At 45.2% G+C, this 16,000-nt stretch overlaps 1 protein-coding gene and 1 long non-coding RNA gene across 4 annotated transcripts in view; both read left to right on the top strand.

Moving 5' to 3' along the window:
- Window positions 1-6,121, top strand: part of LOC108552747 (uncharacterized) — a 104,488-nt gene extending 98,367 nt beyond the window's left edge. For all 3 annotated transcript variants that reach the window (XR_001890584.1, XR_001890585.1, XR_001890586.1), the window contains one exon: window positions 5,841-6,121. This is a non-coding gene — a long non-coding RNA (uncharacterized LOC108552747). The remainder of the gene's footprint in view (window positions 1-5,840) is intronic.
- Window positions 6,122-6,125: 4 nt separating this feature from the next.
- LOC108552746 (extracellular serine/threonine protein CG31145) overlaps window positions 6,126-16,000 on the top strand; it is a 104,875-nt gene continuing 95,000 nt past the window's right edge. The window contains exon 1 of the mRNA XM_017907402.1: window positions 6,126-8,180. Within this exon, the coding sequence (XP_017762891.1) occupies window positions 7,714-8,180 (467 nt within the window). The 5' untranslated portion in view covers window positions 6,126-7,713. The remainder of the gene's footprint in view (window positions 8,181-16,000) is intronic.

Genomic DNA, 16,000 nt, shown 5'->3' on the forward strand with positions numbered 1-16,000 from the left:
GTTTGCTATGAAAAATTCATGACGTGTGGGATCCTTCTGTATCGGAGGTTGATAGAGATGGACCGATTTTCGATTGAATTTGTACATGAATATCGTAACGTGTCGGATAGTTCATTTCTAATTAATTTTTATTTACCGACTATTTTGTAGATACTCGTAGGAATACCAAGTACGTGTATATACTTGGTACGAAGATTAAGAATATATTTTTAATACCTTTACTATTTTATTTTATTAATTACTATTTTAATGCCTTTAAGTTGGCGTAGATTTCATTCTTACTTTAAAGCTATATTTTAATAATTATAAGTACAATGCCGCAAATTAAATAAATTAAAATTTATAAAAATTTATAAAACCATTTCATAAAATTTGGAAGATCGATATTAATTAATATAGAAAATTTAATGTAATGGAACAGTGTGCGAGGTATCGAAATCAAATAATTCTGCAATTCTATTATTATACAATTCTTTATTTACTGCTCAGAAAAGTATCGTCAGTTTTTTAAAAATAAAGAATCTTTGAATTTCTACCCTTCTCTAGCCAAAAAATCGTCGAGTGCATAGAGTTAATTAATATATCAAATTTAAAATAATGTAACAGTGTGCGAGATATCCAAATTAAATAATTCTACGTGTTAATTATTATGCGATTTCTTATTTACTGCTCAGAAAATATTATCAGCCTTATGGCAGAAAATTTTTCAACTCGTGCCCTTCTTTAGCCAAAAAATCGTTGAGTGCAAAGGGTTAATTTTATTTGAGAGAGAAATTGTGTCTGGTCTCACGAAAGTGGTTCATATGGATGTGTGTGCTCGAGGGACTTCTAATTGATATTCCGAATTATTGCAAATTCTTCAGTTCTCCTATTTTAATTTCGGGTCGTTTAACCTTCCTTTTATGGAAAATTCTCATACGAATAATTTGTTGTTATTCGATGGAAATCGTAGTTCAGGGTAGTTGACATGTATGTGCTCGATGGACTTCTAATTGGTATTCCAAAGTACTCAAAATTCCTCCGTTCTATTATTTTAATTTTGGGTCGTTTAACCTTCCTTTTATGGAAAATTCTCATACGAATAATTTGTTGTTTAAAAGAAATCGTAGCTGACAATAGTTGACATGTATGTGCTCGATGGACTTGTAATTGGTATTCCAAAGTATTCAAAATTCCTCCGTTCTATTATTTTAATTTTCGGTCGTTTAACCTTCCTTTTATGGAAAGTTCTCATACGAATAATTTGTTGTTTAAAAGAAATCGTAGCAGAGAATAGTTGACATGTATATGCTCCAAGGACTTCTAATTGGTATTCCAAAGTACTCAAAATTCCTCCGTTCTCCTATTATTTTAATTTCGGGTCGTTTAACCTTCCTTTTATGGAAAATTCTCATACGAATAATTTGTTGTTTAAAAGAAATCATAGCAGAGAATAGTTGACATGTATATGCTCCAAGGACTTCTAATTGGTATTCCAAAGTACTCAAAATTTCTCCGTTCTCCTATTATTTTAATTTCGGGTCGTTTAACCTTCCTTTTATGGAAAATTCTCATAGGAATAATTTGTTGTTATTCGATGGAAATCGTAGTTCAGAGTAGTTGACATGTATGTGCTCGAAGGACTTCTAATTGGTATTCCAAAGTACTCAAAATTCTTCCGTTCTATTATTTTAATTTCGGGTCGTTTAACCTTCCTTTTATAGGTAATTCTTCTCAGCCTTATGGCAGAAAATTTTTCAACTCGTAGCCTTCTTTAGCCAAAAAATCGTCGAGCGCAAAGGGTTAATATGGCCCCCTGAACGCACCATATAAAACTGCGTGCCAGTGAACGTGTTAAATCATAGCTCAAGTGTCTCTATGAGAAAAGGAAAAAGGTCTGCCTAGATTTATCGTCCATTCGTAGCCTTCTTCCATCGTGTCTCTCCGAAACGATTGGAAAACCGTGTTTCCCTGGAATCTTTGATCTGAATAGCCTCTTGCATCCGTAGTAGGAACGGGTCGCAGGCGAAACGTCCTGCAGCAACTCTTCGCCTGGCAGATACAGCCGGAGAATCAATGCGCCATTGAAATTCCGCGTGTTCTTGGCCGATAATAAAGATAGCCGGGGCCATTGACGTTTCTGTCCCCGTAAAAGAGTGCCGCCATAAAACCTGGCCCCCGCGTAATACGCCACGTGTCCTCGTTGCTTCTACTTGCACGAGATTCCGCTAGCGTGCCGCTCGATCGGGGTTATTCTATTTCATCGACGAACGTGTCGTCCGACTCGCTGTTATGATACTTTGTCGAGGATAGAAGGCAAATTCCAATGCACGATAAGATCTGCGGAGGATCGTGGGACGAACCGCCCGATGCCATACCTTTCTTAATTGGAAATCCTCCTACGCATCTTTTATTCACATGGGTATATATCGCGATAGAAGGTAATTTTATCGTGTATTTTCTACTACGTTTAATTCCAAGTTAATCGACTTAGACAGGAAGTGGGGGAAATTTTCCATTCGAGGAAATTAAATTACGAGGAAGTTTAATAGTAATGAATTATTTTTGGAAGCAATCGGTATATAGATATGATAATTGCTCCTAAAATTCCAATTTCATACGGAATCAAACGCTCGACAACCATAGGGGTGGTAATTAAGCACAAATACATGTATGTATCTTTTATTCATGATGGCGTATATCGCGATAAAGGGTAATTCTATCGTGTATTTTCCATTACGTTTAATTCCAAGTTAATCGACTTAGACAGGAAGTGGGGGAAATTTTCCATTCCAGAGAATTAAATTACGAGGAAGTTTAATAGTAATGAATTATTTTTGGAAGCAATCGGTATATAGATACGATAATTGGTCCCATAATTCCAATTACATACAGAATCAAACACTCGACAACCATAGGGGTGGTAATTAAGTACAAATACTCGTACACATCTTTTATTCACGAGGGTATATATCGCGATAGAAGGTAATTCTATAGTATATTTTCCATTACGTTTAATTCCAAGTTAATCGACTTGTTTGCCACTAATTTCTCGCGGAAAATAATCGAGGAGGGTGAAAAATAAAAGAGACACTAAATGGGGGAAATTTTCCATTAGAGGAAATTGAATTACGAGGGAGTTTGATAGGGGCGAATTATTTTTGGAAGTAATCGGTATATAGATACGATAATTGGTCCCACAATTCCAATTACATACAGAATCAAACACTCGACAACCATAGGGGTGGTAATTAAGTACAAATACTCGTACACATCTTTTATTCACGAGGGTATATATCGCGATAGAAGGTAATTCTATAGTATATTTTCCATTACGTTTAATTCCAAGTTAATCGACTTGTTTGCCACTAATTTCTCGCGGAAAATAATCGAGGAGGGTGAAAAATAAAAGAGACACTAAATGGGGGAAATTTTCCATTAGAGGAAATTGAATTACGAGGGAGTTTGATAGGGGCGAATTATTTTTGGAAGTAATCGGTATATAGATACGATAATTGGTCCCACAATTCCAATTACATACAGAATCAAACACTCGACAACCATAGGGGTGGTAATCAAGTACAAATACTCGTACACATCTTTTATTCACGAGGGTATATATCGCGATAGAAGGTAATTCTATAGTATATTTTCCATTACGTTTAATTCCAAGTTAATCGACTTGTTTGCCACTAATTTCTCGCGGAAAATAATCGAGGAGGGTGAAAAATGAAAGAGACACTAAGTGGGGTAAATTTTCCATTCGAGGAAATTAAATTACGAGGAAGTTCAATAGTAATGAATTATTTTTGGAAGCAATCGGTATATAGATATGATAATTGCTCCTAAAATTCCAATTTCATACGGAATCAAACGCTCGACAACCATAGGGGTGGTAATTAAGCACAAATACATGTATGTATCTTTTATTCATGATGGCGTATATCGCGATAAAGGGTAATTCTATCGTGTATTTTCCATTACGTTTAATTCCAAATTAATCGACTTGTTTGCCACTAATTTCTCGCGGAAAATAATCGAGGAGGGTGAGAAATAAAAGAGACACTAAATGGGGGAAATTTTCCATTCGAGGAAATTGAATTACGAGGGAGTTTGATAGGGGCGAATTATTTTTGGAAGTAATCGGTATATAGATACGACAATTAATAAAAAAATTCCAATATATATATATCTTTTATTCACGAGGGTATATATCGCGATAAAAGGTAATTTTTATCCTATATTTTCCATTACGTTTAATTCCAAGTTTATCGACTTAGTTTGCCACTAACTTCTCGCTGAAAATAATCGGGGAGGATGAAAAACAGAAGGGACTCAAAATGGAGAAAATTATCTTTTCGAGGAAATTCGATAGTGGTGAATTTTTTTTGGAAGTAATCGATTCACGTATACTTATTATAATTAGTCCAGAAGCTCCAATTTCGCGAAGAATCGAACACTCGACAGCCATAGGGGTGGTAATTAAGCACAAATACACGTATATGTCTTTCCTTCGCGACGGTGTATATCGCGATAAATGAAAATTTTATCGCGTATTTTTCGTTACATTTAATTCGAAGGTAATGGACTTAGTTTGCCGTTAATATCTCGCGCGAAGTAGGCGAAGAAGGTGGAAAATAGAAGGTTCACGAAGTCAGGTAAATTCTCCATTGGAGAGAATTAAATTACGAGGCAGTGCTATTGTGGCGAATTATTTTCGGAGGCAATCGGAATATGGACACGACTGTCGGGCCAAAATTCGAATTTTCCCGAGGATCAAACACTCGACGACGGGAGGGGTGGTAACTAAGTGGAGCCTGCCGACTCGGGAGTCCGCGAAGCGTTCGATTTAATAATCGAGATCCGTCGAATTTCGTTCTTAGGGTTAACCACCCCTCGGCTGGCTCCCTTTTCCGGTTATTGAACTTAATGCAGGTCGATGCGAGATATTAAATTATGCGGTTCTGTTCGGTGCAACGATGTTTCCTCGGTATAAAAGACAGGAAAGGAAGGAGCCTTTACGATCTCTCTCTCTCTCCCTCTCTCTCTCCGGGCCATCCTCGGTGCGCCTCTCCCACCACATCGCCTTTATGACGCGACTTTTGCGATAACTGTAATGGCCACTCTCGCAACACGAAGCACGCCATTACCGTCACTCTATTTCACAGTTGATATCTCTCCTCTTTCAGCCGGCACGGCCACCCACACCTCGGAGCATCCCCTTAAAGGCCCCACCTTGACCCACTGCATCTCGTGTGTATGCACCTGCATAGGGAATTCGATAAAAAGGCTGCAGCACCGCTATTATTATACCATAGAGCGTTGATTTATTTTTAGACGATCGAAACGGTTCGCGGGGGTTGATGGTCGTCGGGTTTCCTTCGATGGTTTCGCCGGGCTTTTCCTCGAGCACCGTCTCTCTGCGCCAATAGCCTCGCTTTTTGCCACATCTTTACGGCTATAAACGTTCCCCGTCCGCGTTCCAGATATTCCACGGCCTTCCGCGATAACCGGCTGCAGAAGCACGGTGGATTTACGCCAGCGGATTTCCCATCTGTCCTGCACGAATTCGCTATCGAATTCGCCTGTACCTCTGGGATATAATTGCCTCCGTTTCGTCTCGCATAACCGCGCGTTTCGTCCAACACTCGTTACCTGGCTAGTTGCTGGCAAACAGCGGGGACTCTCCGAGAACCGTGGGATCTATCGTATTTGCATAACCAGATACCATCTATCGAGGTTTATAGGTTCAAAGAGAAGGACTCTTGAACGTCACTTTCCGCGAACTTTGTTCCTCGATCCGAAACGCGATTTGGTTCCCCGGTCAGTCACCTAACGCCTGGCTTTCGTTTATTTTGCAGACCGCGGCGCGGAGGAATCGAAAGGCTGACGGTATCCAGAAACACGTTCGATATATAACAGAAGCCGCGAGAGAAGCAACGAGCCTGTCAGCCACGTAGAGAAGCAGACCAAGACGTCGGTACTCGCGACACCTCGCACGAATTTCGCCATTCCCGCCCGACATTCCAAGCTTCCGTCGCGTCTGGGGATCGAGGGGAACTCTGGACGAGAGGACATGTCCCGGAAGTGGCTGCACAGAGGAGACGACACGTGCAAGCCGCCGGACATTCGAAGACAGCGGGTGGAGATCGGCGATTCAGGGCACGACGGAACGCCGGCAGGATCAAGCAGAGCCTGAGCGATCGCGTGCAGCCGTCCGCGAACTCGGAGAGGCCTAGGTTCAAGTTCGGTTTCAGGGAGAAGGCGAGGAAGCCCGGCGAGGAGAGCCTCGACACTGGCGACCCCAAGGCCCTCGCGGAGCAAGGACAAGCTCGCGCCAAGTTGCACAAGAGCGACTCGTTCCTGAAAAGATTCGTCAGAAGCTCGAAGGACAATATAGCCGAAGGCTGCGAGAGGTTGGTGAGGAATATTCAAAAGAGCCCGCTGGTTCTGCGGAAAAAGTTCCTGCCTAACGACGAGCAGAGACCAGAGCCGCCGGTCCGCAGAAAGAAGTCGAAGAAGAAACCGCCGGAAGTCGACTGCGTGGGTAAAGAGTCTTTCAAAAGTTTCTATCCCGACGAGTCCACCGACATCCGCGTCTCCGTCGTCTGTCCCACCGCGGAGCTGATCGAGGACGATTTCTTGCTGGTGCACAAGGAACCCCAGGTCCAAGGGAACAATCACGAGCCTCCACCTAGCCACGCTTCCTCCAACAGGATCTCGGTGATTCGCTCGATCGACGACGAGGATTCGTCTAAAAGCGTCTCGGTGGAGGACGTCGAGGAACTCATTCGAACGGAGGACAATCTGAGGCTGCTGGAGCAACGCGTGCTCGTTAGGAGACGCTTGGAAAAGTCTACGAAGCTTCTACAGGCTCTTCAACCTTGTCAGAGGAGGTCCTGGAGCGAGGAGAGCCTGTTCCACGCGATCGAGCAGGTCCACCACAAGTTCCAGGTAGGCTTCCCGATCTCGAAGATCTCCATAGACTCCGTGGCAGTTGACTGCTCGCCCATCGCTCACAGGAGGTACGCGAGGTCCGCGTGCAACCAGCGGAGACCCGCCTGGGAGCAGTCAAGGTCGCCGGAGTGGCGGAAGAAGGTAGAGTGGCGATCGTGGAAAGCGAAACGGTCGCCTCCGCCGGACGACTGGCAAGTTCAGAGGTCGTCGAGGCTCGAGTGGAGCGGCGATAACGGGGACGGGTCAGCCGATAAGCTCGTCCCGGCAAGGAAGTCGCGAATACGAGGCGACCAAGTGCACGCGCGACCCACGGCTACGTCGCACGTAAAATGCAAACTCGCCAATTTCGCGACCAGCGGTGGGGACGACGCGGCGGAGACGCGAGACCGCGAGCCTGCGGAAGAGCAAAGTAAACAGCGACTAGTCGCCAACAGGCTGGACGAGAACTCGAGCTACGGTCAGCCGACTGTTCGTCACCCCTCGACGCCCGTTCACGAGCCGTCCCACGGATCACGTGTCTGTCCCGGTCTCCGTATAGAGTCTACCTCGGTGAACGATGCTCTCGGTGACTCGGATCTCGTGACAATCCGCGTGAACCTCGGCGAATTGGATCACGTCGACGACGACCACGATGCTCGGCAACCTGGCCGTTCGTTGATCGCCACTGATCCAACTCCCGGGAAGACTCGGAGCAAGGGTCAAGCACGACCCCCGACGAAGAAGAAGAGGGTGAAGTCTAAAGAGTGCAAGGTCGTTCAGGGTTGGAACGAGGGAAAGATGAGGTTCACCATCAGGATGATAAGAATCCGCGACAAACTGATGCTCGGTCTGAGCGCGTTCGCGATATTGTTTACTATTCTGTTGGTGATGGACCTTCAGATGGACTTGGGGTACAGCGGGCATCATTTGGTGCCTAGCCACGGTCGCGTGCGAGTCGGCGACGACCCCAACACCGACACTATTTACAACAACTTTCGACGGAAGTTCTTGCAGAGACTGAACGCCAGCAAGGAGCAGAGCAGCGGGGACGTGTCGGGCACGACGCAGAACAGTGCCAAGGAGAGTGGTAGCGAGGCTAGAGACTCGAGGACCGAGAAGACCGAGGTGCACGACAGCTTCCCCGATTTAGTGGATATCGTGGTGAAGAGTTACGGTGTTAGTGTGTACGAAGGAGTGGCTAGGATCAGCGGCGAGGATCACTCGTACAACCCCACGCTAGGCGAGCTGAAGAAAGTCAGCCCACGGTGAGTCGCTATTTTCCATCACAATCCTTTCTCCGTTAATAACCGCGCCGCGCGGTTATTAAAATAATTATTCGAGAAAGAAAACGTCGGACATCGTATTCCATGCTGTTTACGTTGGAAAGTCTTCTGCGCTTAGTCAAGTGTTGCCCGGCAAACTAGAGCGTTCGAATAATTATCGCTCCTAAACGCGATCCAACCATCCCGATTAACTGGGTCACTCGCTTTTTCGATCTCGCATATTTTAAGCGGACCGCGACGGACGCGGAGGTTATCGATTCTCGTCGATCGCGAGCAAAGGTTACTATCGCGCGAGCTGATCGACAGAGGCGAGAAATAAGTCCCAATTACCAACCAAACGGTTGCCAAACGTCGAATTTGAGGTGCGCTCTGCATTGACAGACGCTTGCTTTGATTTTTCAGTGAAGTCTTTAATAACTTTAATAACTCAGGCGAGACCTCTACTGGAAATTTTCCGTACTATCAAAATGGCGGACGAACGAGTAGCGACTCCTAATTATCCGGGATTCCGTGGCGAGCGGCGAGTTCAAACCTCGCACGTGTTCTCATCCGTCGAAATCTCGTAAACCGATTTCCGAACTTAAAACAGAAACTCTATAGTGCCTTTCTCTCACCGCGGCAATCCCTTCTGAACCGGCAAAAGTTCCCGTCCATCGAAAGCACCGAGAGAAAAGCAATTAGTCGAATCGCTTGAAATAACCGAAATTTTGCCCGGACCTCGCGCCAGAGATCTCTAATGGGGAGGAAGCGCCATCTGTATGGAAATTTGTTCGCGCAGATTTTCCAACTCGGATTTTTGGGCACTGATCGACTGTATCGCGCGAGTCGTAATGATGTTAGGCTTGGATCCGTAAGTCGGTGAAATCAAGAACGTTATTACTGTCGTAATAGGCTGATAAGAGAGGCAACTGGTGATATCTGGATCGTGTTGTTCCCTCTTCGACCTCCAGTCTCGTTCTCGTTATCCGGCCAAGTAACGCGTAGAACAAAATTCCTGAACGGGGAACAGAGAATCGCCAATTTTAGCCCCCTGCGTTTGTAAACACGGGAATGATCCTGTCTTCGATGCGTTTCTGAAACGTTTCTCGAGCCCCTCTAGACTTATTGGACTAATTAGACTTAGATTAGACTACTCGCTAGACTTAATGGACTAATTTCCTCAACTACGTAGAGGTTTTAAAATTTAGATAGGGATGTGCTTTGATTGGCGAATGTAAGGAATAAGAAATGTTGTTTAACACTAGAATTATCGATCTTTAGTGCGTACTTAACTATAACGTGCGTAGATTATAGTAATTAACAGCGGTACGATGGATATGAGCGAATATATTGATTACAGTTCTTTCTTAATACGAGTTAATACCAATTTTATTCTTAAAGCAGATGTATGTGCTCGGTGATTGCAAAATGGAAAATTCTGGAACCAGTCATTTTGACTGGGTTGGTAGTTCTAGTGTTAATAGGAGTAAAGTACAAACTGGAAGATTAGACTAATAACTGGACTATGATCACGCAATTCACTCACATATCGACTCTTCTTCAAACTTCGTAAAGAATTCGACTCTAACCGATTGTCTTTCAAACCTCGACTGTCCTAGGACAGTTCTTGCACCCTCGTTTTAACCCCCTGAGCGCCGAGTGTGCTGTAGACCCCCCACTTGTTACGACCAAGCGTATGCTGACTGAAATTTCTTATTTTATTCTTATTTCATAAAACTATAATACAGCGTTCGTAGCCCAGATTGAACGATTGTGTGAGAACCCATATATGCGTTCCTAGCGCTCAAAGGGTTAACCATGCATTCTGTCTTCTTTCATACTCATGCTTCCTTTCTCAATCAGGTATTTCTCATAGCCTCGCTCTCAGTGGGCACGTACCCTAAACACTTCATTTGCATTCCATAAGTCATAAATATTCCGTTCATCCGATCCTTGCACGTGGTCACTCGTCCTTCCATGCACACTTCAGACGTTACAGTCTTCCTTTGCATTCACTATCAAACCTACTATTCTTATATTTATATATTTGTGTTTGTTTCATAGTCCTTGATGTTGTGTCGAAAAATCGTTGCATAGATCGATATGGTATATCATTGGTGAGGACTTTTGTCCGCGCGGTCTAGGGGTCTTCTTTGACCCACCGCGACCAGCCCTCGCGAGGCTAGGAATAGAAATTAACCAATTACCCTGGAAAGACGTGCCACGCACGTCGTAATGTTTTAGTCGCAGAATCGTTAACAACGTGGTATACACGTTGTCAGACAATTGTCACAGAAACACTGGACCTTTCTAGCACACGCGTCTGTGAATTTCTTGTCAGCGCAAATGAAGCCTTTTTAAGTAACGAATAATGATAAAGCAAGGTAACGTGAATTAATAACGCGACGCGAAGAGCATACTCGTGTCGACGTAAGGAATAATTCATTTTTATTTTCAGTTATAAAATTCATTTTCGTAGACGGATGGAATTAAATATTTCATGGGACCTTTTGACATTTGCATGTAAAGTAGAATTACGTTTTCAAGTTCCGGGGTCTACGTAATTGACATATCCGTTTCATCGACGGTGAATTATTCTCGCAGTTGGATCCTCCTCGACTCCGACACCATAAATATACGTTTAAGTACAGAATCGCGTTAGGGATAAATCGGAACGCGAGAGTATTACTAATGAAACGTTACTCAGCCTGGGAAAATATGAAATTACGTTTCGAATCGTCATACTTTTAATAGTAATCGAATTCGAGTGAAAGCCGAGCGAGCCTCGGCGAGCGAAGATTGCTTAATCCGAGTCGCAATCGCTTCTGTTGACCCCTTCGAACGCTAATCCATTCTGCTTAAGCGATTTTATTGTCTGACAAGCAAATATCAGTCACGTTGCTATATCGCGTCAGAATACACTCGCTGCATGCGCGTGCACTCACACGTATAACATCAAATTAAGAAAGATATTTGTTAAGGCAGTTAACAACATGTTAAGATAGTGGTCAGAGATAATAGTTGTAAAGAGAGTTCAAAAGATACACAGTGTCATAGTTGCAAGACTTGCAGAACGAGTGTCACAGTTGTCGAGTTGCGAAGATAGTTCGTCGAATTATAGTCATAGCCGTCTGATAAAGTCTAGTCGAAGATTCTCTTTTGGGGGTCCTCTCCCATGGTCATACGATTATAGAGATAGAATTTTATGGGGTCCTCCCCACGATGATGAAGTCCTGGTCGTTTCGGTGATTCCTACGGTGCTGCCTGTTGCTATCTCCGTGGTCGTTATGCTATGATAGAGTAGCAGGTAGAAGGGATGAAAGGGGAAGGAAGGGATGAGCGTTTCGTCCCGAGCCTACTAGTCAGTAATTTTAATTTACAATAGAAAAATTAAGAAACACGATATAATTATAGAGATAAAATTGTAAGGGGTCCTCCCCCATGGTTATTGATGCCAGGCTGGCACAGGTACCCTCAATGTGGTGGTGTAGCTAGAAGTGACGATAGGAAAAGGAAGAGATGCGTTTCGTCCTGGGCCTGCTAGTGGACTCATCGATATGGCTACCTTAGCAGACCCTGCCTTAGACTGGGATCCTATTGAAAGGACGGGATGTTATACATATATAGAATTTGGAGGTTTTCCGAGGACTTGCGAAAAGGTCCTCGAAGTCAGAATCCATCTAGTGGTGAGAATGTGAACGATGATCGCTACACTCCAGTAGCAGCTTCACTTTGATCCCTACTGTCAAGGTGTTGTACCGCAAAGAAATAGTAGTCACTGGAAACGGTGGAAAAACTGTATAGACGTTTATTAAACAGGCGAACAGTTAGAACTTGTCAGTTTAGGGCCACGCAGGTCACAAGACGTGTACAGAAAACGGGAGACAAAGGACAAAACGCAGATGAAGGAATTGTCCCCACAGCGCTAGGATGTAGAGTTTACTTTACTATTTAGTTTTCACTACAACACCTACAATAATTATGTTACAGAGTTCTAATCTCCCGCTCTATGTTGCTACACGCTTCTAGCGACATCTGGAAGTTTTTGGTTATTCAAATAAAAACCTAACGGTGAAAGTTAGAAAGCACGCATAGTTATTCTGATTCTGAGACATTATCGCAGTAAAACTTAACCCATCCACTGTATAAAACAAGAAATTAATTTTCAAATATTTCGCACGCCTCGAAATCGTTGCAGAAATTACCAGTCAGTCAGCCATAAGACATGTCAGTGTCCAGGTGTGCGTATGAAGAATAAATACGCGATTACCCGAATTAGCACTGCCCTGCGTTACTCCCTTGTTCGATCCCGATAGGATTAAGTGGATCCATTTCACTCGGGGATCCCCAAAAACCGGTGTTGCATTTAAAAAATATTATTATAGCGTTTCACGCGAAAAACGCCGTTTTTCAGCATTACGGAAACTCGGTTCCCGTCTCTTTCTCTACTCGCCGTCTCTTGTTTACGCGCAAACGGATTTCCCGTATTTACGCTCCGCCTAAGTGGAAGGTAAAACAAAATTAGCCCCGTGTTGAACGCGTTAATGAAATTTCTTGAACGCAAACATAATTATAGACCCGACTAATAATTAAACATCAACAAATTTGCGATATTACGCTCGTATCCGTGACACTTTTTCCCAACCACCGTTTCATCATATCCTAATTCCTCTCGTTGCTCTCGCGCCAAGCAATTGTCACGAACAATGCACGCGTGTCGGGTTCACCACTCGTTTCGTCCCTTAATTCGGCGAATCCTGGATCGTCCTTTATCCCCGACCTTCCCTGGAACTCGTCCAAAATCTCCTTCATCGACACTCGAATCTCTCGATCGAGTTAACCGCAGTCATCACACCCCTGGAACACGAATATTCTCTAAAAATTGAGTACCTTTTCCAAGAACCTGCAATAGGGAATCTTTCGAACAGCTTGTAGCGACCAAAGTTCATACTTTCGCCGCTAGATGGCGAGCGGAGGTTCGAGGTTTCTCGCAAGTCTTCGGTGCACCCTCGACTTCCTATATATAGAAGTCCCTACGCTACCTAAGTACCGTCGTCTAAGGCAACGTCTGTTAGAAGGCTTTAGTGTGAGGAGTCCATTAGCAAGGCCCAGGACGAGAAACGTATCATCAATTCCCACCAATCGTGTGTCCATTTATCGTAGGAAGAAAGCACAAGTAGGGCCCAGAAATTTTATCTCATCGCAACCTCCTGGGGGTCCCCAGAAGCTTTTCAAAGGTCGGAAAAACAACTTTACCCTATCGCGGAATTTTCCAAGTCTGTATCAGATGGAAAACTCTCGCAATGGCGATTCCTGTGCGTAGAAAAGGATTCGGGACAAAGCGAAGGGTGCGTTGCTACGAGCTTGCATTTTTCATCGGGTTCCCGGGCCTGGAATCGATCCCAAGGAACACGGCAGTGGTACGTAGGGTCCGTGGCTGGGTTCGCGTATTATCGTGCTTCCGGGCGAGGAAAACAGGAGCATTTCCCCGATGGTTGTAAGCTCTCCCGACCTTACCTCTCTAGATAGACAGCTCTAGTGACCCCGGTGTCTAGGGAATAAAGCATTGTTTCGTCGCGCAGAAGCGTCGACAATGCCTCAACGTGTACCCCTTTCGGGGGCTGCTTCGAATAGCTCGCGCGTGTGCGCGTGCACACGGAGCGGATCGTTTACACGCGAAGCGATCCTGCGCCGAACAACAGATACGCTCGCGACGATACTTATTCCAGCTTCGACCAGCTGTCTCCGTCCTCCTCGCTCCGCAAGCTTCGCGAACGTGTGCGCGGAATGAGGGAAGTTTTGGTCCTCCTTGTTGCCCAAGTTTTGCTCTTTCGTGACAGGTGTTTGGCTGGGTGTGCGTAATAGCGATACTTGGAGACCTAGCCCGCTCGCGCGCGTTCCAGCTGAGGTTTCGTTCCTGGAGTCGATTAATATTCGAAGGGCCGCGAGTGATAATTTCAAGCTCGGGATCGGTACATCCGCCATTGTTCCCGTTTCTCCTTTCACGAGCAATTTTTGATCAAAAAATTCACGTGGTGAATTATCGAGGAAGCTCGCTGATATCCCACATTACTCCCGATGGAATATTCCAGGGGCCCTTTTATCGATCGTTATCGAAATCCTTCGATTCCTCTTCTGCTCTTTGTGTCTAGAATTGCAGAGTCGGGGTGGAAAATCTGCGGATAATTCGTCGCTGATGATTTCTCTGATACGCCGGTGTCTTCCGTATTTTCTCGCAAAAATCCAGGCTCCATAGAGTCATTGGCGAATTACCAGGAGTAAGAGGGCGCGGAGTGGGGCCGACGAGGGGCGCAGGGGGTTACTTCCTGTCACCTGAATTCACGTCTGACGACTCGACCGAGTTACGGACGATGAATTATTTCCGTGCAAACATCCGGCTCGCCTCGGTTCGGGCACCTTTGTCATCTTCGCCCCGGAGACTCGCGGCCCTTTGTACGCTCCTGAAGTCACCGGTGTTTGGCCTAGCTCGAAAATTCCGTCGATGAATCGATACAACACACGCGTCCACCCGTTTCCAATGATGCGCTATTATGCATGTTTGCCCGCGCGTGTACACACGTCGATCGAGCGCGCGCGCGCATGCAAACGCACCGGTAATAACGCGCACACCGCGCGCGTGCAAGGACACGTCCCTGTTCCAATGCTGTTCCAATGCTGTTCCAATGCTGTTCCAATGCTGTTCCAGCGCGGATTCGATCGAGGATCGCGATCGACGAAGCCGATCGACCACTTGGCCGCAAGATTGCGAACGATTTCTCTGCGTCAGCCGTTCATTATTCGCTCTCTACGCACCGCTGCACGACAGGTGTTTATGCGGCTCCTACGCCACGTAGAGTTACCTGGACAGCGTGCAATTGCGGTACGACGTCTCGGTTCGCCTTCCAGACCCTCGGGATCGGGATCTTCGACTATGTCTTAGGATAGAGAGAGATTGACCGCGTCCGAGACCTTCGAGGATTCTTGCAGAGAATCACTCTCTTCTCCCGCATCGTCGCGCGTAATGACATCTGTTAGGCTAGGCATAGCGAGGTGCTAGACACGGGTACAGATGGATATCTTTCTCGACTCTCCGGAAATTATGTAATCGTCGAGGACAGGCGGGATTGGATCGACGCCGAGGAATTTCCGTGTCTACTGGAAATACCGGTTGATCGGTGGACGTCGAGCTAGGTCACGAGACCCAGCGCCGAAATCTCGTAGGTTATTTAGACCGAGTGGGACATTCGGCGTTGCCGAGACTTACTCTCTGTTCGGTATCGCTCGTTCCTCCGAAGGGTCGAGGAAACGATGGAGAAGACGCGGATAGATCGGTCTTAGGAGGAGGAAAGCGAGAGAAAATGGAGCGAGTGGGATTTTCGGGTAGACCGAGACATGTCATACGCTATGGGTTGGTGCATATATCGGACAGATGGATTTTAAGAAACCCGTTCACTCGTTTAAGCGATACCGGTTGGGAACGAGGTATCTAATCACAGTGCACCGTGACTCCGAGTTTAGGTCTGTGGTTAAGGATTGCGAGATAAATTCTCGGCGTAAAAATCCAAAGTAGAAATGTGAAAGTAAATGTACGGAATTTTCGCGTGCTCGCGAAAGAATGCTGAAATGATCCGCAAATTTCTAATCCTCGATACCCCTGCAGTCGCTGAGCTCTGAAATGATAGGAGACCTCGATCAACTTTCTCGTGATCCATTGATCGTTGAAAACGGCCACGGGGTGGTTCATAGCTAATCTCGTAATGCTCGTTCACGGTTATTAATCACTATGTTCCCGGTGGTCGAGGAACGGCGATACCTCGCGATAC

Source organism: Eufriesea mexicana, unplaced genomic scaffold (genome assembly GCF_001483705.2).
Source record: "Eufriesea mexicana isolate 0111107269 unplaced genomic scaffold, ASM148370v2 scaffold7917, whole genome shotgun sequence".
Lineage (NCBI taxonomy): Eukaryota > Metazoa > Arthropoda > Insecta > Hymenoptera > Apidae > Eufriesea > Eufriesea mexicana.